This window comes from Pleurodeles waltl, chromosome 3_2 (assembly GCF_031143425.1).
Source record: "Pleurodeles waltl isolate 20211129_DDA chromosome 3_2, aPleWal1.hap1.20221129, whole genome shotgun sequence".
Lineage (NCBI taxonomy): Eukaryota > Metazoa > Chordata > Amphibia > Caudata > Salamandridae > Pleurodeles > Pleurodeles waltl.
The window spans coordinates 95,372,705-95,395,701 of record NC_090441.1 but is presented as its reverse complement, the minus strand read 5'-3'; the positions used below and the strand labels follow the sequence as shown (position 1 = coordinate 95,395,701).

Below are 22,997 nucleotides of genomic sequence, written 5' to 3'. Positions count from 1 at the left end.
ATTGCAGTTCTATAGTGATGATCATGCATTCATGCTCTGACCTCACTTCAGTTCTATAGTAATTATCATGGGTTTATGCAGTGATCTGATTGCAGTTCTATATTGATTATCATGCATTCATGCTTTGATCTGTCTGCAGTTTTATTTTTTATAGTGATTATCCTGTATTCATGCAACGATCTGACTGCAGTTCTATAGTAATGCTTTCATGCATTCATGCAGTGATCTGACTGCAGTTCTATAGTGATTATTGTGCATTCATGCAGTGAAGTGACTGCAGTTCTCTAATGATTGTCATGTGTTCATGCAGTGATCTGACTGCAGTTCAATAGTGATTATTATGCATTCATGAAGTGACCTGATTGCAGTTCTATAGTGATTATCATGCATTCATGCAGTGATCTGACTGCAGTTCTACAGTAACTATCATGCATTCATGCAGTGATCTGACTGCAGTTCTATAGTGATTATCATGCATTCATGCAGTGAAGTGACTGCAGTTCTCTGATTGTCATGTGTTCATGCAGTGATATGACTGCAGTTCTATAGTGATTATTATGCATTCATGAAGTGACCTGATTGCAGTTCTATAGTGATTATCATGCATTCATGCAGTGATCTGACTGCAGTTCTACAGTAACTATCATGCATTCATGCACTGATCTGACTGCAGTTCTATAGTGATTATCATGCATTCATGCAGTGAAGTGACTGCAGTTCTCTAATGATTGTCATGTGTTCATGCAGTGATCTGACTGCAGTTCTATAGTGATTATTATGCATTCATGAAGTGACCTGATTGCAGTACTATAGTGATTATCATGCATTCATGCAGTGATCTGACTGCAGTTCCTTAGTGATTACCATGCATTTATGCAGTGATCTGATTGCAGTTCTATAGTGATTATCATGCGTTCCTGCAGTGATCTGATTGCAGTTCTATAGTGATTATCATGTGTTCATGCACTGATCTGACTGCAATTCTATGGTGATTGTCATGCGTTCATGCAGTGATCTGACTGCAGTTCTATGGTGATTGTCATGTGTTCATGCACTGATCTGACTGCAGTTCTATGGTGATTATCATGTGTTCATGCAGTGCTCTGACTGCAGTTCTATGGTGATTGTCATGCGTTCATGCAGTGATCTGATTACATTTCTATAGTGATTGTCATGCGTTCCTGTCGTGATCTGATTGCTGCTTCATACTGATTATCAAGTAGTTACAGAGTGATCTGAAAATACTTCCATTGTGATGCTTATACTTTACAACAGTGATACAAGTGCATTTATATTGTCACTCTCAATCATGTAGGCAGTGATAGGACTGCATTTCTCTAATGAGTTGAGTGCTGATCTGATTGCATTAGAATAGTGATTTGCAGCTATTTCTATGGTAACATGACAGCACTTCTGTTGTGATTGTCAGGCATTTCTTCAGTGATCTCACTGCAGATTGAAGTAGTGTTTCTACTGTTGCTTGTACCTTTTTACAATAGACCTGTTTGTGTCTCTGCAAGATGTTTCCTGCATTTCTACAGTAAGTTAACTGCATCTATTGCGACTTCCTTGCTCAGAGGTATAGGGTGTGTTTTATGAATTTATATTGTGGCGCCTGCAACCATGGTCAATTTAGGTGAAAGGCAAATGTCTGCCATTTCTGCATCACTTCATGCCTCAAGGATCACTACCGTAAAACTGCACGCACAGCTGCTGATGGCGCGCCCTGGTGGAGATAATGCGGATGGCAACGCACTACTAACATCACAGGAACATGTTTGGATGCCACTGGGACTCCACTGGGACTCCAGAACAGTAACAGTTACTGCATCCGCCGGTTACTCAGATGTGTCCGTTCAATCTGCAGACCACAAAACTGGTTCACGGTGGGCTGACTCAGTCTTTTATCTTTTTGTGGTCGATAAGATGAGAACAAATCGGATGACTAGATGTAGCCCTGCTAAAAACACTAGAAACTGCATGGACAAGCCTGGAAGGACAGCTATGTGCTGTGAATGTATAAATAATAAATATTCTTTCAACTTTATTTTAGATTTCTTTTTAATAATATTGTGTAGCAATACTACTACTACTACTACTGCTACTACTACTACTACACTACTACTGCTACTACTACTGCTTCTGCTACTACCAGTACTGCTGCTACTACTCCTGCTGCTGCTACTACTACTGCTACTACTACAACCTCTACTACTGCTATTGCTGCTGCTACTACTACACCCACCACTACTACTATAACACTACTACTGCTACTGCTTCTGCTACTGCCACTACTGCTGCTACTACTCCTGCTGCTGCTGCTACTACTACTACAACTACTGCTACTACTACAACCACTACTACTGCTATTGCTGCTGCTACTAATACTGCTACTACAACTACTACTGCTGCTGATACTCGTACTACAACCACTACAACCACTACTACTATTGCTGCTGCTGCTAGTACTATTACCACTACAACCACTACTACTACTTCTGCTACTACTACAAATAAGTGATATTGCACATATTGGGGGTTATTACAATTTTGCAGGACGGTGTTAATCCGTCCCAAATGTGACGGATATACCACCAGCCGTATTACGAGTTCCATAGGATATAATGGACTCGTAATACGGCTGGTGGTATATCTGCCACTTTACCGTCACTTTTGGGACGGATTAACACTTCCTCCAAAATTGTAATAACCCCCATTGTGTCCCCATTTAGATTAGCGCAGGGGAATAAAAAAAAAGAGGAAACAAGGACTCATTTCCACACTCATTTTGTAGTACCAGAGGTAGACATGTAGAAGTAATTTATTGTATACTTATGTTTCCTGTCCAGAGTGGACCTGGCCTAGAAGTTCGGGCTGGACCATTCCCATGAGGAACAGGGTAAAGACTGATTTGCATTTGGCTGGGTCCAAACTGGGGTGACGTGGCGAGCAAAATAACGATGGATTAAACCCAGATCTGTGACTGGGGGTGAGTGTTTGAAAAGTTTCAACACTCCATACATCATTTTATTTTGTTTTGTGATGTTACTAAGTATGGTAATATTTATGAGATAAATGAGAGGGGAAGTGGCATAAAAATGGATTTTAAGTAAGATGAAAGTGGCCCTGCAATTAATAAGATGTTGAATAGCTGTCTGCGCCTAATGACATTTGTGTGAGTTTATTGTAGATGATGCATTTTATATGAATACATTATTTAAATAAAGTATTATAAATTAATTTATAATACACTTGCTTAGAGAGAGGCTTTCAGCCAACCCTCTTCATCCATTGGTCTGTTGTGTCATTCACATTCTTCATCTGCCCATGACAGCATAGAGCATGGGCAGTGGGTAAGCCGGCTTCACCCATTGGCTAGTTTCTATTTGAGTGACTGCACGCTGCTCTTTCACAAGGAGCACACCGCACATTAAGCAGTTCCCTGCAGTGCTAGGAACTATTACAGCAATTTGTGCTTTTCTAGACGTAAAAAGAGTTTTGCTTTTAGCCAAGATTTTTGTTTTATATTGATAACCAATAGCTCCTCCAATAATAAAGTTTTGCCAAAACATTGCAAAACAAAATAGGCGTTGACAAAGCTAAAAAACAGGCAGTCAATGCCAGAACTATTGCTTTGCCAAAGCTTGTTTAAGGTCTGGAAGGATGAATTTATGTCTCCTGCTTGTTGCAGATGACTATGTATAATGTATAAGCAAGTGTATATAATGATGTTTTTATTCTTTACGTATGTGGTATGTTTAAAGCGAATTGATCATGCTAAAATATCTCAAAGTAACAAGTCTAGTAAACAGGATTTCACTAGCAGCACACGAAAGTTGGATTCGGAAGGAAGCGGGCACAGCAATTGCAACCAACCCTGTTGACCCCAAAACAAGAGCCCGGCCACCTGGCGCAGTGCCACACAATACCCGGCCACCAGGCTGGTCCCGGCGGGGCAGTGGGTGCAAGAGGACGGGTGGTCGGCTCCTCTGAGGGCAGGGGGCGTCAGGGGGTGAGGGGTGGGGGGCTGGATTGTCGGACTGAAAGAGTGAGCGCTGGAATGAGCGACAGAGAGGAACAGGTATTAGGCGGGAGACTTCAGGTCAGGAACCCCGTGGAGCATCCGGGCCCCGTTTAGAGCTGAGCGGCCTCGGGAGCGGGCAGGAGTCTGCTGTTCTAGAGCGGACTGGCTCTTACTTCCGTGGTACTTAAATGCCCTGTTCCAGTGGCCACAATAACCGAGGAGGCTGCACAGCCAATCACTGAACAAACACTAAAGCAAGGCGGTACTACGAGTTCGGGGTGAAGCTGTGTTTTCTCTTTCGTCTTTTATGTTGCGTTATGGTTTATTTCTGTTTGTTAAGTGCTCGAACACTATTGCGTGTCTTGGTGGCAGCGGACCTCAAAATGCAGCCAGGGTGGGCATGAGGGAACAAACAGATGGCGAGGGGCTGATTCACAAGAGTATTTTTGAGTATGGGATTCAGTACTACCGGAGTACCCCTTTACGTACTTTTAGATGACGTGGATTTGCTCAAAGCATTATGCACTATTATAGTGCGAAGTTGACACCGTCTTTTGCATTCTTTGTATCATTGCATATGCCCGCTCCATGAGTATTCACATGTTATTCCCATTTTAGATGTTTGGTGGGCAATTCCCAAAGGCTTGTAAGCGTGAGTAAAAAACACTACAGGAGAAGTACTTTATGTACTCCAAAATAACTTGGCAAATAGAACCCCATTTTGTTTCGCAAAGAGAAATGTTGTAAGTGGAGCTGAAGGGGGCGCTGATGCCTGAGTGTGAGGGCGGCTGCTGAGAAGAAGCGTCCACACCTGTACCGCTACCAGAGTCTAGCAACGCAAGGATAGCGCTCCTGGGGTCGCAGGAGCCTGGTAGGCAGCTAGTGCACTTTGTATGACCGTGAGAAGCAGGAAACTCAGGGTACCCTTAGCGCAGTTTGCAGGGCGGACCCATCTTTTTGAGGTACGCCATGTCGCCTCCTGCATTGAGTCTGTGCAACGGGCAGGTGCCATTCTTCTTCAGAAGACATCTTTCACGACCAAGTCCCGCAACACAACGCGGCATGAGAAATAGCGCGTTCCTTGTCTTTGCAACCTGCTGGCCACAACTGACCGCCCATCTACCTACAATACTTCCTCCAGCCTTCTGGTGTTCAGCTCCAACAGAAACATTGTTTCTAGGCCGCACAATCATTTGGTGCTTGGCCACCTTATTTTGGGAATGGATCTTTCCAGTTTCCGCGCTCCCTCAATGGGAGTCACTTCTGGGAGCCCTTTGAAGTGCAGCAGCTTTGTTATCTCACTGTTGGTTTTGATTATGTTGCCTTGGGAATTTCAGTGTCCAGCAGGAGGCGGCTTAAACCCAGGTTGCCTCCCTTTTCCAACAAGCTCCCAGTTTCGCCTGAGTTGGCTTCCTTTCCATCCTTGACTTATTCTTGCTCTTTTGTGAATCATTTGTCTTTAGAGCGCATTCTCTTTTTTCTGACCACTGGCAGCTGCTTCAAGTGCCTCCCACTTCTCTGAAACTCTGCCTGACAGTGTGGTACTGATAATTTTGGCTGATAGGATAGACTAGATGTACAGCAGTCATATCCACGGGGGGTCCAGTAAGGCCGAATCAATGGCAACATTTTCAGGATGAGGAAGAAGTTTGAAGGCAACAGGGCCTGCTTGCGAAACCTTCTTCGTGCCCTCTTAGAGCATCTCTTCCGAGGGGCAGGCTTCAGATTTAGTAGAAAGGAGACTATTGGTTAGCTGGGTGCACATCTGCGCTTGGCATGTAACTAGTGTGTGACTCTCTGCAAGCATTGTGTGCCAGTCAGAGAGACTTACAAGCCACCGGCCACTTTCTGGAAGCAGCCGCAGGCTTTTAGGGCTGAGGACTTGGACTCCCAGGGTTTAGTTTCTGAAATCAGCCTCACGCTTTAGGGATTAATGTGACCTGGTGGTTCCACTCATCTTTGGGGAGCAGCACTTATATTTCCTCAACAGACTTTGATCCCGAGCAAAAGAGAAAAAAACTCAATAGGGGGAAAGGAGGAAGAAAAAGGTGGTAAATTATCGGAAAGAACCTGCAAGAGTGATATAAAGGGGCAGGGAGTGACTGATGTTGGATTGAAGAAGCATGAGGTGTAATCGAGACTATTCAGCCTTGGTATTTGGCACCCCAACCTTCTGTTGCATCAGCTTCTGAGCATCGTTGGTCCCTGGCATTTATTCTTTTACCTCACTTCTGGGTTAAAGCATCTCTGCCAAAAATGTCCTCGTATTTGGACAGCCTCAGGTTATAAGAATTATAACGGTCCAGGTGAAAATGTAAAATAACACACCTATGGAGACGAAACGTTTTTCTGGTCGGGTCTTCACAATATACAGAGTGGTCTTTGAGTCCACCACTTTCAACCACTGGCTTGCTTCGAGTAGCCTCTTTCAGCTTTTGACTCTAGACTTTCCTTGGCTCAGCCCAGTGGAGTATTCATCTATCACCTTATGCTGTTGGCTGTTTGGTGTATCCTTCCACCTCCACTTGAGTGCTTGCATTGTACTGCATGAGGGACTACTTTACAACTTTCGGTGTGCCCATCTCTAACGTGCTAACGCTGCTTCCATTAGCACATTAAGCCTAGTCCTATTGGCTGTGCAGTGTTTGTTAAATTCAGTGTCCAGTTGGGGTTAGAGGAGGCTCATGGTATTTGAGCACCAACACTGAGCACAGACACGGGCATGACAGGGACAGAAGAGGCGTGCCCAGCACTCCCCCTCAGTGCGCATGTAGGTTTGGCTTGCCGACTCAGGCCGGCCAAACATACATGCGCATACAAGCGCACTAGGCTCTCTCCAACCCAGCACTACGTTGCTGGATTGGAGAGAGCAGGCATAGGTTCCCACTCTGCTTCGGAGTGCCCTGGCTGGGCGCTCCGTCCAATCCTACCACTACTTTCATGCTGCCAGCCCGGCGGCCAGCCCAGCAGCATGAAAGCAGTGGTAAGATTGGACGGAGGGCAGGCTGGGAGCCTGTGCCTGCAATGCAAGACGGAGCAGATCGGCACCACGCGCTGTCCCACCCCTTTTCCCTCCCGCGACACACGCCATCTGCAGTGTCGAGCTCTGTCAGACAGTGGTATTCACGCTGATGCACCAAGTGTGATGTTTGTGTAGAGGTATGTGCAGATCACAAATACCTGAATATTCATAAGCTCCTGATATCATAGGTACATCAGCTACAGGTGATCAGTCAAGTGTGGTGACAGTTTCATGGTGAACCTCATGGGTATCACAGCTCACCAAAGTGCCTCCAGTCGGTGGATCCAGATGTTACAGTGACTGAAGCAGGAATTGTGCACTGCACATCTGGCAAAAATATTCATGTTAGATTTGAATACTTCCCATCAGCATGCACCTTTTTTTTTTTTTTTTTAAATGAGCAAATGGTTGCAATTAATGTTGAGAAACATTTCGGTGCTACCGTCAGTAATTCTCAAATAGATGCATGCATCTTCAGAAGTGTGTCACACCGAACCACCTGCAGGTAACAATCTGCGTGCAAATACTATTTATGTTAACCTGTGGCAGTCACGCGAAACTGAGCATGAGAGTGTAAAACGGAGATGTTCGTTCTCACTGGGTCACTTACCAATGACAGGAGTACTTTTATTCCTACTGAATGGTACGTAAACTGCCAGATTATAGTTTTACTCCTGTATAATATTTCCTATGTATGCTTGCTATTTTACAAACATATCCTGTTACCTATGATGCCAGATTAATATTTCCTATGTATTTAGGATATTTTACGAACACAGGCTGTTTCTTATGTATGCTGGCAGATTATAGTTTTACACCTGTATAATATTTATTATGTATTCAGGCTATTTTACGAACACAGGCTGTTACTGACGTATGTTTCCAGATTATAGGTGTACTCCTGTATAGTATTACCTATGTATTAATGCGATTTTACAAACATGACCTGATACTTACGCATGCTGGCAGATTATAGTTTTACTCCTGTATAATATTTCCTATGTATGCTTGGTATTTTACAAACATGGCCTGTTACGTATGCTGGCAGATTATAGTTTTACTCCTGTATAGTATTTCCTATGTATGCTTGGTATTTTACAAACATGGCCTGTTACGTATGCTGGCAGATTATAGTTGTACTCCTGTATAGTATTACATATGTATTCAAGCTATTTTACGAACACGGGCTGTTTTTTTACGTATGCTGGCAGATTATAGTTTTACTCCTGTATAATATTTCCTATATATTCATGCTATTTTACGAACACAGGCTGTTACTTGCGTATATTGCCAGATTATAGTTGTACTCCTGTATAGTATTACCTATGTATTCAAGCTATTTTACGAACTCAGTCTGTTACTTACGTATGCTGCCAGATTACTGCTCTTAGCAGCGACGAAGATGAGGCAGATGAAGATGGCGGACCCCAGCATGCCCACGGCACAGACCAGGGGGTCCGCGCGCTGCGTTTTTATCCGGCACCATTTCGTGGCTCCGGCTCCCGTGATCACACCGAGGAAACCCGTGAAGCACGTGATCGCTCCGAATATCAAACTGTGAAAAGCGAAATACACTTGGTTTTTAAGAAATGAAAAAATGCACCTTATTAAATATGGTAACTTGAAACATTCATTAGCATAAACATATTTAACAAGACAGGTGGCATTTCACCTGGGCGCGACTAGAATTTTTTCAGTCAATTTGTGCATGTTATGGAAGACTGCCCACTAAAAGTAATGATCAATGAAACTGCGAAGATTTTCCACAGCAAATTCAGCGAAGTTTTTTTTCGAACTCTGCAAGCTTCACACCCTTTACAAAGACAAAGGATTTCGCCTTGCGCAAAAATATTACGGTTTGGAAAAGGAAATTCTTATTAAAATCTCACTTTTAATAGGGACCTTTTTAAAACACTTTCTCAAGCAGAGTTGCGAAATGCTTACAGAAATGCGAAAAGCTTAGTTGCAATTGCAAAGAGTCGAAGTTTAAATTTTGTCCACCCCTAATTAAAAATACCAAGCGTAGAAGTTAAAATAACTGGCAAATGCGAACCTGTCGCACCTCCGCTGGAAGGGTTAATTGACTGCAAATAAAGTGCACGAGGCCTTAAAGTCTCCACTGTAAATCCCACTTTCTAAATTGCGTAGACATTTTGAGAATACATTTACAAAGCTTGCTATGTAGCACATTGATGAACTGCTTTGCATTTCAGACTCAACTCCCGAAGCTTCAGATCTGACCTCTGCCCATTGCAACCAATAAACAACATTGTCCTTTGGACAGCGGCCGGATACGGAATTGCTGAAAGCCAAGTCATGTACAAAATATGCTTCTCAAAGAAGGACAGGACTTGTACAACAACTTTTTTTGGTCTTTCTCTTTATGCCTTTATGCGTTGGGGTGCGACTCATTACCAAATTATGCGGAAGGGTTGAGTAAGTTATGCGACAAGGAAAGACAAATTAGGTGGCTTATTGTACACTTTCGTAAGGCAGTATGTCACGTTAATAAATATTCATACTATTTGACCAGATTCTACTGCATTAGTACCAGTTTAAGGCCCATATTTATACTTTTTTAGCGCCGCATTTGTGCCACTTTTTGACGCAAAAACGGCGCAAACTTACAAAATACAAATGTATTTTGTAAGTTTGCGCCGTTTTTGAGTCAAAAAGCAGCGCAAATGCGGCGCTAAAAAAGTATAAATATGGGCCTAAGTCTTTAATGCAGAAATTACGAACTAAAAAGTGACCAGCTGACCTTTGCAGAGGGCCTGTCAATCGGGCACCATGTAGGTGTTTTTTATAATTTACTTTTGATATGTTTGAGCAAGATTTCTTTTTGTTTTAGTTGAAAACTGTACAATATGCAGCAGAATGTGAATTTTCTGGCAAATAAATCAATGATTAATATGAAAACTTTCTGATCGCAGAATTGGGTGTAATGTGAAGAAATGCGGTGGTCACTTGCACAGTAGTAAACAGACTAACCCTGCCCTGTAGTAACACTTTCTACGAAGTTACAGATGCCCAGTAGGTCCTCAAATCTTCAGCTTCGAAAGGATGAAAGGCCGAATCGGCCTGGTCGAGACTAGAATCTTTTACCTTGAGTTCTCATGCCACCAACCGCGCGGGAGGATGAAAAGCCACGTAGGCCCGGACGAAACTAGAATATTTCACCTTGAGTTCCCATGTTGCCAACCTCAGAAGGATGAAAGGCCGTGTAGGCCCGGTAGAGACTAAAATCAACAGCCATCAAAAAATGAAAGGCCACGTGTCCGGTCGAAGCTAGAACCTCTTACCTCTATCAAGACTGGAATCTTTTACCTTGAGCCCTCATGTGAACAGTCGCCTAAGGATGAATGTCGAGAGGGCCCCGTCGAGTATACCTCCCCCCCACCCTGACATGATGTTATAGCCGAGCCTCTGTGTCCTGGAGTGGATGCACTGGAATAGTTCTCACCTGTCCTTGGTGCTGCAGGGCCCGTCGTGGCACGGCTCAATGGTCTTCTGCACGACCTGTGCCCGGTACAGGTAAAGTGGCATCCACATGCCCAGGGCTCCGGTGGCGAAGGAGACCGTGGACGTGGCGAGGGAGGAGAACACGTAACTGCGGCTGAGGGGAGGGGGGGCAGGAGAGAGAGAGAGGAGAATGACATGAGCGTTAGTGCCTCGACTCACTGTGGATGAAAAGCGCGCGTGAAGCACTGGTGACGCCGAACTCTCTTGTGATGCATCAGCCGTGAACTGTGTCAATGACAGACATAAAGAGCGGACAATACACAAACAGCCCTGACTAAAACGCACAACCAACACACCACACTTCTACACCAGATTTTCAGGAAAAAAAACATGGACTATGTAAATACGTTTCATTTTAAAGTCACTGTATTTAAACTTGTGATAAGAGCTATGTCTTGAAAAACGCGATGCTTTCCTAGGCGAAAGAACAACTAGATAAAGGAAATAAATCAACACCCCAAATGTGGCCTATTCTGAAATAATAAAAATGAAGCAGAATAAAATGTAACTGGACTACAGAGCACAAGTGACAGGCCTAGTTGCTAAAATAACATGCCCAAAAACGGCACAGAAATAGCTATACAACACCGGAACATCCAACATGGATGCCTCCCGCCCTCCTCAGTCTGCGTTGGACATCCCTGCTTCAGTAGGTGTGTGCCACGGTCTATGCTTCCGGGTGAACAAACTCAACGGTGTCTCCTGCCAGGGGCATCCTTTTTGTCCAGTTCACTTCTTGAGGCTCCCCTACTACACAGCCTTCCCCACTTCAACTCTTCTTTTCAAGGGTGTCACTCAGTCTTGCCCAGGCCCATTTGAATACATTTTGACAAGGGGTGTCCAGCTTAGGTCCTGAAGGGCAGGATTCATACCAGATTTTCACAATATCCACATCAGGCAATTTAGACACAGCGGTACGGTCAATGCCAGCTCTAGATAAGAACCTTAAAAAACATTTTTATAACTTGTAAGTTTATCTTATGAGGCTTCCTGAAAATCTGACGTAAATCTGATCATCCCGGACTTAAGATGGACACCCCTGCTTTATGTACAATAAAGGCCCCGCCTGAAGCAAGCACTGGAGCAACTGATGTAACAAGCATTTGCAATGCAACAGGACTTGTGTTTGCTCGAGTTAGAGCTATTAGCGTTGTAAATTCCTAACTGGACTTTTCATGCCACATAAATTGAAAATGAAAAGTAAAACAGTTCACATAAGCGAGACGATTCAAAGTGCCAAGGCCACCATGAGCAGGAGCGAGAAGGAGAGACACAAAAGGAAAAAGAAGTTCGCTTGCAGTCAAACGTATCGGCAAACGTGCAATTATCCATGTAACAGGGTCAGTCTGCAAAGCGATAACAAAACCGCCCCAAGGAGGGACAAACATAAAGCATTTACCAATGATAACAAAGGATTTTTGAAAGGCAAGCCCACAATCGAGTGATAGTGATGGGCGTAAAGTGGGCATGGTTAAAGGCCCACAGATAGATCACAACAGGTCAAAGCGCTTGCGCACTCGACCTAAAAATGAGACGAGTTGTGTCTCAAGCCTGCCCAGGGGCGTAGTTTGGTCAGTAAGATTCCCAAAATCACTCTGGCATTTAATGTTAAACTACATTATACTACAAGCAGGGCAAAAGAGAGGGGCTGTGAAAAGGGAGACAAATGCAGATTGGTAGGGGTACTAATTGAGAGAGGCACAATATTTTGTAAAATAATCAACATTTTTGAAGACTTTCAAAGCACAGAGGGAGAGAGTGTGTGTGTGTTTTAGTGTGTGTTTGTGTAAAATTTCTGCATGAAATCCAACAGATACTTCACCATACCCAACTGAAAGCACCTGTGCCCAACTATTTACTAGAAAATACATTTATTAGAGGGGTGAAACACCCCAAACACCCTCCTTAAAGCTTCACCCCTGGCCTTCTCATGTAAGCAGGTAGCCACTCGCACAACATGGCGCTGGAAATGCCCAGTTGTGCCTGCAGCGATGAGCGGTAAGGCGGCGCACGCTTACTTTCTGATGAGCGCCTTCATATCGCGGATCCATGACGTCCTGGCCTTCAGCTGGTCTGTGTGGCCTCTCTTCGCTGTGGGCACCAAGATTAAGATGAGGGTGCCCGTGATCATGCCCAGCACTGGGGAGACCTGCGGAGAGGCAACAGTAGATATTCAAGCATGGCTCAGCCGCAGGTGCTAGTACTGATTCACTCTGTTTCACTCCAGCGGGCACTCTCCTGTACAACGCTGGTGCCCAGACAGCACCAAGAAGAGTCTCTTTCACAGTGCTTAATTTGTAAAAAAAAAAAAAGAAAAAGTGCCAGGGATCTCACCAGGAGGCCACTGCAGCTTGCACCACACATTGCCCCTGCCATGCTGCCAATTATAGTAACAAAATAAATACTAACCGTCACGCTTCTACCAGTGAGACAGTGTAGACCCCTGATACTCAAAGTACGGCCCGGGGGCCACATGCGGCCCTCCCGACCTTTACAAGTGGCCCTCTGGTGCACAGCAGCACTCTGCTGCTGTTTACTCATTTAGATGCTATCAATAAAAAAGATGTTAAAGAAACAGGCTAGTGTTTATTTAAAGGATAATTTGTGTTAAAGAAAGGAAGTAACTGTTAAGTCCTGCATCACTTAACTTTAGGAGCACCTTCATTCTTAAAGCCAGCTTGGAGTGAAGTGTAAACATATGATTAAGTCTCTTCAAAATTCAAAAAGTGTATTTAATTCACATGCGGAACCTTTTCAGTTTAATGCATCAGATTATATCAGTGCATTGGGAAGTATTATTTTAAAAGTGATAGTTTTCAAACATGAATTTAGAAACATCAATTCTTCCCCCTACCCTGATGACAATGCCAATAGTGAAATGTGGCAAGTAGGTTGTCATGTGCACCCTTTAGATGACCTGGGTTCCTATTAAAAACATTATTGTTTTTTAAATGAAACATAGAAGAAGGTTTTGTTCATCGGACATCTTGAAGTCATGTATTTTTTTAGGTCCTCTTTATGTGATAACGAAGGGAAGAGAAATAAACCTATTGCTTAGATCACACAATTTGGTAAAGTGGGGAAGCAGGGATTAATCCCAGGTTTTCTGGTTTGACATTGTGCAATTCAGCAACTACATGTATATGCTTTGCTTCCCCTACACCCACTTTACCATCAATGCCTCCCCACACCCCAATCCCTGGCCTGACCACACCCCACTGGCATCAGTGCGGCCCTCAGACACATCACAGACCACACCTTTTGGCCCCTGGGAAAATGTTTGTGAGTACCCATTGTGTAGACTATTCCAGGCCCCCCACAGCTAAAATGATGGCTTGTGTGGCAGGTAATGGTAATTTTTTAACGTATATTGAATTAATAATTAACTGTTGTTGTGTTCATCTCTAAATTAGCCACACAGCGCCACCTTGTGGCAGACTGTCACATTGGCAGAGGTTGACAATTAAGTGCTGGTGCCGAGCACCAGAAACCACCTGCTCAAATTAGGCACTGCTCTTTGACCTGACATAACTGTCTCTTTCTCTGTCTCCAGCCTCTCCCTTGCTCAATCTATGCCTTCCTCTCCTACCAGCCCCCCACTCTGGCCCCTGAATGCCCCCCCCCCACGGCCTCACAATCCATCTGTCATTCACTTTGCTTCCTGTCACCCACCCTTCCTTCCTAGCTTCAATCATTCATCTCTCCCATCCTATCATGTCTCCACCCCTATCACTCTCTCTCTTCCTTTCTGGAGTAGATGTGCCCCTTCTCCCCTCTTCCCAAATATGCATCTGTTTTCCTTCTCTTCACCTTCCATTATCTCTTCTTTGACCCTTGTCTTACTCCAGGCACTATTTCCTCTCTCTGCACTTCCACTGTCTACCTGTTCTCTCTACCTCACTATACTGTCTGCCTGTTTCCTATCCATGCGTGGAGGGAGCCCTTCTGCAGGTGAACCCTGTGCCCCACCCTCTGCTTGAACGGTGGTCGAGTCCGCGTGACAGACAAAGCCAGATTATACCCGGGGCGCAATATGATCTAGTTCTGGGCAGTTCCATTGCTCTTATTCAGGGGACGATAAAGAATTTATTCTCCTGTCTATCTTGACGAGGTCGACTCTTGAACAGTAGGAGGAAGCAATTACATGTCTGGATCTTGTTAGCAAGGCTTTCTGCTGCCTGTCACTCATCGGTGTAAATATGACACGCAGCGATGCGTCCCTCAATTCTTGCAGCTTTCTGTTTGCAGAAGTGCGACCTTGTGTAATTTCTGAATAAAATACTTTATTACTAATCATGTAAAATGGCAGCTACTGGAAAATGTACCCGCCTTAGTGTAACATGTGAGTGCGGAAGTTTCTGTGTGTGACGCGGCCGTACACAGGTGCAATGGCGGCGGAAGCATGTCGGGGTGTTAATGGAGCCTCACCTGAATTGTGCATCTAGGGACCAGGTAGAGCTAGGCAGTGACGGGGGGCTTCCCTCCCACGCTGCCGCGTCAGCCATCTTGAGCCCAGGCATTTACAACGGAGCCAGGCAGTGCACGGCTGTTGACTTGTCAGTGTGGAGCCATCCGTGGGTTAATATAAGTACAGATGACACCTTGGTGTGATCAACTGTAACGCTTAACATCTGCCCTCTTTCCATGTCCTTTCCTCATATTCCGTGTGCAAATAACCTCAATTTACCCCCTTAATCCATGCCACTCACACACACCCCAATTTCCCAAAGGCACCTCACTCAGTCCGTTCCTACGGTTTGACCCTCCACATCTGACAGCTTCTTGGTATTTTCCCGCTCTCCCCAGTGTGGTCACGGATTTCTGGTATTGGTGCTGCATGTGCAAATTCCCAGTCCCCTGCACCCACACATGCTCCCCGGCTTCCGGTTCCGGCCCCACATTCCCCGATTCTCAGTATCTTATCTACACCGCGAGCGCCTGGCTCCTTAGACTGCCCGCTCTCACACACAGCACCCACTGTCTTGAGCACCCCATGAGGGCTCCCTGGTGATTTTTCACCCCAACCTCAGGACCTCCTGCGGCTTCTGCCCCTTTCAGCTTCATTTCCTTGCTGGTCCGTGATGTCCGTGCTGCCCTCGCCATGTGCTGGTCAGCAGAATGCCATGCTATGGCACCTGCACATCGCTGCCAAGGCTTCAGTTCGTTCATGGGTGACACTTCCGTGTTTTCAGTGGGCATATGTGTGACAATTCAACGGCTTGTGTGTGACACTTTGAGTGACACTTTATTGTGAGTAGGAAACAAGTTATTTCCACAGAAAGAAAAGTTTTCAGAAATTATCCTTTTGTTTACTGCAATGGTCTAGAACTGGCTTTAAAGCCGCGTCCTTCCCCTCGGAAGGCCTGTAACCAGCCTCTGCTGGTGGTCTCGCTCAAACTAACCCCAGAGTGCCCACCCTTGGCTAGGACACTGCAAGCAATAACAGCGGACGGTCCCCAGCTCGCCCAGAGTGCTCACTGTTTACATATTTTACTTTTCTGCACACTGACAGGTGATATCTTAGCCCCTATTAACAAGAACGTCGACAGGGCTTAGAGGTGGGGCAGGGCCAAATCTGCACTGCCAAAGGAATCGATTAGGTCTCATCATGTGCTATTCATTCAGCCATTACTGAATTTTTTTAGACAAAGGTGTAAACCGTGTGTTACACATCACAAGATACAAATATAGTTCTGTAAACTTTATTTTAAGGGTGGTGAGGTGAAAGGGGGCTGCAGAAGTGGATGGGATCTCATGAATTTTAGCTGCTGTGTTCATATCCCCAACAATTATCTAAAATGCGATTGGCTAGCTCTTGCTGCAGAATGCTGATGTCATCATGCAGAATGAATTTTGTGCAGCACTGCTCCGTAAGCCTGTGTGATATGTTAATCTGTTGTAGCCAATAACAATAAAACCTTGTTTTGTGTTTCATTCCTCCTTCTGCTATTTCCGTGATGCACCAAACGACAAGGCACTTCACCGATGCCTTGTTACGGCCTTGCTGAGTCAAGGTGTGTACTTGGTCCTGCACTCGCTGCATCCCCGAGTCCTGTATCATCTGCAGCAATTCTGCCCACCCCCTACCATGGTTACTTCCGGCTGGATGAAGCGGAAGTGACCTATGCATTAGCCGCTTGATGGATTCAGCCTCACCAGGCCTAAGTGCACTGCTCGGCCCAGACCTCCAGATCACAAGGGAGATGTAGGCTAGCGGCTTTGTCAATGTGGGACTGAAAATCGTCTAATTATGGACAAATCGCTGAACCTCCCCGTGCCTAAAATTGTACATGTGTGAAATGTAATTCAAAGTTGCAAACCCTCACTTAAATAAAATACAACAGACTCTCAGAGAAGACCGGGCTGCGCAACATTCTATCTCATCATCAGAATCATTCCGGCCAGGAGGTCAACTCAAATTGCTTCCTGTGCCAAGTGTGTGCTTTTCTGATAGGTGCCTGCCAAGGTGCCAGCCCCAGAGTTTCTCTCAGAGTATTACACCCACGTTTATCACCTCCAGATGTGTCAGTGTCAGCACGGGGCATATTCTAACTTTTGCTGATGGGTTCTTTCCGTCAGACATGGAACCCCACTAACTGGTTTCCTTTTCAAGGATGGGGAAATGCCTGTGTCAAGCAAGTTATCAGTAATCTTGGATGCACACCCAGCGACACCCAAGGCTTGTCTCTAACGCCGCAGGGGGTGTGGGCTTCCACTCACTACATTCAGCAGTCCAGACTCGCTGTCTGGCAGAGCTTGAAATGAAGAAGGAGTTTCACAGCACGTTTGTGTCTGGAAAGTGGCAACACCATCTTGTATGAAGTATCATAGCCCTACCGAGAAGTGCTGGCAAGGGCACATTTGAGAAGTGCCAGGACTGTCTCATTAAACTATAGCAGTCCTGCAGTGAAGTGCCAGCAATGCATCATCAGACCATAGCAGTCCTGCAGTGAAGTGCCAGCACTGTCTCATGAAACTATAGCAGTCCTGCAGTGAAGTGCCAGCAATGTCTCATCAGACCATAGCAATCCTGCAGTGAAGTGCACGCAATGCACCATCAGACCATAGCAGTCCTGCAGTGAAGTGCCTGCACTGTCTCATGAAACTATAGTAGTCCTGCAGTGAAGTGCCAGCAATGTCTCATCAAACCATAGCAATCCTGCAGTGAAGTGCCAGCACTGTCTCATTAAACTATAACAGTCCTGCAGTGCAGTGGCGTATCAAAACTGGAGCTCCCACTTCCCCCCTCCGCAAAGAACATGAAGAGGCTCCCCTCTGGGCTCACTCTGGAGCTCTCAGGTCAGGGTTCTCTGCTGAGGCCCCTCCTGCGCTGCGAGGGCTGCTGGGGCCTTTGTTACACCACTGTTGCAGTGAAGTGCCAATGCTGTCTCATTAAAATGATGGCAGTACTTAAGTGCACATACCGAGTTGGCCGCTTTGAAGCATTCCTACTGTCCAAAACATTGCAGTCTTAGCTAAAGTGTTTGTTCTGTTCTATTAAAAGTATAGTGATTTTCCTAATTCTATTAAGACAGTGCCTTAAGGCTTGCTCCTTGTTTCTAGAAATGCCAGTAACTGGAAGTCATCAGTGCCTTGCTTTGTTGTGCTTAAATTCTTATCACTGTGCTTGGCTTCAGCTTCTTACACCGGAATGCTTATCCATCGCCACACTTTTCAATGTACCGCTTATCTGATGTTTTACATTTTACTATAAATACATTCATTGCACTATGTAAATTTTAATTTTTTCACTAGGCACCCTTGGAACTAAGTAGGGACCTGCAAGAAAGAGATAAAGGACTAGGGAATGTCTGGCAACGGGTTAAAGTGGCATGAGGTGGATTGAAGACTGCACAGCCTTTGTATTCGGAGCGCTGACATTTAGTAATGCTGGTCGCAGTCTCCTCAGCAGAGCTTTGGACACCAGCACTCATTATTTGACAAATTTAACGCTGCCCACATCTCATCAGCCTGCTGCACAGTAATGGTGGCCTGCAGCTCACATAGCTCTACCTAAGAATGGCCTAATTAAGCCATTTTAGGGATTAGTCAAAAGACCAAGCCAAAAAGGACTTGCATTGCAGTTCTGGTGTGTGACTGTCAGGTACAGGTATTTTAAGGTCTCACAGCAGGATAAGCAGCTTTTAGCTGCATGTTGTGTTTGACTTCTTGGGAGTAATGACAGTTCTTACAGTGGACTTTCGGTCAGCCCATTTGTTAGACTGGTTTTCCTGTGACTCATTTGCTTGCTTCTTATTTGATGGCTTTCCTGCCACTTCTTGTGTTGTCCCTCCCCCAAGAGCATGGCTCTTTACCTTTATTTTGACCGGGTGCCTTGTATCTTGTGTCCTTCCATTTTTTTCTGCAGTATTATAGAGCACGAACTCGATCCAAAGGTACGAGTTACATGTACACCAAGTACATTACATTTTATTATTTTTTGCTTTTTTTAAAGGTACTGGGTGATTAAGTGATTCACATATAATCACAGGCTATTCCGCCCACGGCGAGACGCAAACCCGGTTCACCCAATTCCGAATTCGGCCGCTCTGGCCCTTATGACACATCCTCTCTCCCCTCTACAATGCTAGTTTTCTCTGGCTGGCGAAGGACAGAAATAGTAGTCGGGATGAAGCACTGTTTCAATGTACCTTTTCTGGCTTCCTCCCAGTGCTTAATTTGTAAATAAAAACTGAAGCAGTGCCCAAAGTTCTCCTTTAAAAGTGGCTGCAGCAATTAAATGTGGGAGCACAGAATACTGCAGCAGGGTAATCCTGAACCCATCTCAGGCCTCTTTAATCCATTTACAGCCACTCCCTGCCCATTCAGCTCACTCTTGCAGCTTTCTGCTTTCTCCCTTTGTGACCCTTTCTCGTTTTTCTCTTCCTCCGTCTTTCCCATAAGTGTCTTTTGTTCGCAGTAAATGCTTGATGCAGAAAAATAAGTGCAGGTGCCCCCCCCCCCCAGGAACGAAAACAACCAGCTCAAATTAAGGACTGCTTCCTCGAAGTCTCACACCTGGCAGACTCTGAACCCTTTAATTTTCATATTCCATCTACGTAGCGTGCTCTAGAAATATCGGCGTGCACTAGCTCTGATGCCAGCCCAGGGATCTGTCCCTCACCCGGCCTACACCCGGCTTTACTTGGTCACATTCCAACAGAGGTCGTAGGTCCGGCTCAATCTGTTTGGGTCATTTCCCCTCGGCATTTTGGAAGATTTATTTCCTTTTTCATCCTCCGCCGCAGAGTAATTACTGAAAGAGAAGGAAACTGCCGTCTCGGGCCGAATAAATGGGCGGAAACGGGATGAGGGCGTTTTCCCTCAAACAGGAAGAGCGCCATGCTAGATTTCTGCAGCAAGAGGCGCTCAGGCGCGAGCCAGCGTGCGGGTAGGATCGAATGACCCTGGTGGTTCCGTGTGTGTGTTTTTTAAAAAAAATATATTCATTGCTATTTGAGATTTCTCTTTTGGCTGAGAGGTATTTTGACTTGGTGATTCCCTCAGGGTACTTTAAGACCTATTGAAGCCTACATTTATTGGCAAAAAAATAAATAGCCCCGTCATGATGGGCTGAAGATTGGCAGAAATATGAATTCATATAATTAAAACAAATAATGAAAATACTGTCGGCTTCAAGCTATGATGTCTTAAAGTGCATGTCCCAAAAACTCGTAAAATTACTTTTTTTCCCCTATTTTTTCCAAAGTGGCAAGCAAAGTTCGAAAATAATATATCGGTAAAGAAATATCTCCGAATTAGAAAAATGCTTAGTTAATTATTGTCCTCAGTACAAGTTACAGAAAAATAAAACCCAGCGGGGCCCAGAAGAAACCTCCTTTGTAGGGAAATTGTGAGCCAGGGCAGTATCTCTGAAGTGACCAGGAGAAGAGGGGCAGTGTCAGTCGCTTAGCTACACATAGAAGCAACAGTACTCATTCCCTCTATAATGATCCCTCCTTTCTCCTCTCCTGATCACTTTTCTCCATACCTCTTGTTCCTCACTGTGACCTTTGAAATGACCTCTTGCCAACAAAACTTGACACACTGTGGAATCAAGGGCTGAGCTGGAGACTTCTTGAGCTCCAGGGCAGGGAATGGCACAGGCCGGTAGGTCTTTAACTGGTTTCAATGTGTATGCGCAGTACATCCCCCTCCAGGTGTCTGCAGATGGAAGGCTCCATCTAAAACCTTTGCGAGTTGAAAAGGTAGCGTAGGACATGAGTACCTTCTGAGGGCCCTCGACGACCGCACTAAATGGGAATTTCAGTTTATGCAAATTACTCCAGCATTCAATTGCGTGCGTGATATGTAAACTTATCTTATGAATATTAATTGCGCCAATCTGGAAACTACTGCACTTGAGGACGATCAACCAGTAATGCTAGGATTTTTCTTGATGTTGCATCAGTGCTTAATTTGTACTTGTTGTTTCCGGTGTGGGGCACTGGCACTTATTTTTGAGGGCTGGCAGTTATTTTTCTGCCTCAAGCATTTACTGCGAGGAAAAGACACATATGGGAACGACGGACGAAGAAAAAAATGAATACGCGTCTCAATGGGAGAAAGCAGAAAGCTGCAAGAGTGAGCTGAAGGGGCAGAAATGGCTGTAAATGGATTAAAGAGGCCCGAGATGGCTTCAGGATTACGTTGCCGCAGTATTCTTTGCTCGCACATTTAACTGCAGCAGCTGCGTGTTTCAGACGAGAGACATGGGCACCAGCACATATTTATTTACAAATTAAGCACTGTGTTGCATATCTTTTCCTTACTCTTTGATGTCCCTGATGTGATTTTGACTGTATTTCTTTCTTGCTGGTACCCTTCTAATGCAATAACGGTCTCCACCCCATGTGGCTTCCTCATTTCTAGAGCGTCTCCTGTTATAAAACATTCTCGCCCTCTATTCTATCTCCTAAAGTGCTTTTCCTTGTCCAGTTAATTCTTCCTGGTCCTCACCAGTTCAGCAAATCTTCTCACCCACTCCCATGCGTTGGCTTTACTTCAAGGACTACACCATGCAGCCACAACTGTACGTTCCAACGAGTAGTAGGCTGGCCAAAAACACAGTTGAAATCTCATGAAATATGCATATTTTACACTAGGATAAATTTTCAGTTTATTTTAACATTATTTGGTCGTGCTGCCTCGATTACTTTCCACCCACTGGAGTCTGACTGAAGCAGAGAATGTCTTGCAGGAATAGCAAAACCGAGCCCAAAATCCCCTTTCTACTTCAACTAGTCCCCTGTGGGTATACCATGCCACTTTTATATGTGAGGTATGACCTGACTAATTCCATTTTGCACAATAACTTCAATTTTACATAATTTTATTTATACTGATGCTCTTCCCCACCCGAAAAATGCAGTTTCCCCTTCTCCTCCCAGCTGTCCACTGGCAGTCAACACAACCAGATCCCTGGTGAAGAAATAGAACATGTGCCACAGTCTCTTACCCGCAGCGCCCACTGCCAGTCGCCTGCCACCTGTTTCACGGTGGACCCCGTGATGTACCCCAGGCCGCTGTAAGAAGCACAAACAATGAGTGGCTCTCCTTGCAGGACGTTCCTGAACCCCTGTTTTGATTAAAAAAGGGTTAAATACATCATCCTATTGTTTCAATAAACTTGTTTCTTCAGGTTTATCCCACACACCAGTCTTTAGACCTGCTATTGATGGCACCATCACCATTGTCAGTCATATTTCTAAATCGGCTTCCGTGCCCACCTCTCTTTAGGGCACACCCGAATGCTTCCTCATCTAAGGCTTGATTATCAAAGCATTTCACACACTTAAATTCATCATATAGGTGTTAGAAAGATTTGCAAGGGTAAGTCCCCACCCTTTTTCTCAGAGGCAAAACCATTTGTATTTTCCCCTTGCAAAGCGAATTACAAATATGATAATTCTTCCAGTGGGGTTCATAGTCACAAACCTTGAGAGGGTCTTCGGGCACTAGTGGGCTGATCTACCTGAAAAACGTAGGTGATGACCTGCCCTGCAAATGCACAGGCATTTAGATCTAGCATTGGTAACCATCAGTGTATGTTCCTGAATGGACCAGGGGAGGAATCTCCTTATATATGATGGGGATGTTGCTTAATGAACAGTCAACCCACCAACAATGTGAGGTCTGGTGAAGTGAGAGCCTGGCACCTAAAGGTCTGCATCAAAGTGAGGTGTGTTTTTTGTCTCCTTTGGTTGCAATGTCACTGGGATATTGACACAGGTACAGCATGTTGCGTGGATGTTTGCAACAATTGTATGGGCGGATCATAGACGGCGCTTTGCATAAGTTGAGATAAGGAACATGGTGTTGGTGTTATACTACTGAAAAAGACAAATACATTATTTATTTATTTTTAGAAAAAGTTAAGTGCTCCAGCAGGTAAAATTCTATTTAGCCTTAGGAATGGAAATCCGTGCA

At 44.9% G+C, this 22,997-nt stretch overlaps 1 protein-coding gene across 1 annotated transcript in view; it reads right to left on the bottom strand.

Annotated features, from left to right (window-relative positions):
• LOC138286528 (sphingosine-1-phosphate transporter SPNS2-like) overlaps positions 1 to 22,997 on the bottom strand; it is a 283,111-nt gene that overhangs the window by 64,265 nt on the left and 195,849 nt on the right. The window contains exons 5-8 of the mRNA XM_069226889.1: positions 22,027 to 22,093; positions 12,587 to 12,717; positions 10,510 to 10,662; positions 8,412 to 8,601 (exon numbers count right to left, since the gene is read on the bottom strand). Coding sequence (XP_069082990.1) covers positions 8,412 to 8,601; positions 10,510 to 10,662; positions 12,587 to 12,717; positions 22,027 to 22,093 — 541 coding nt within the window. The remainder of the gene's footprint in view (positions 1 to 8,411; positions 8,602 to 10,509; positions 10,663 to 12,586; positions 12,718 to 22,026; positions 22,094 to 22,997) is intronic.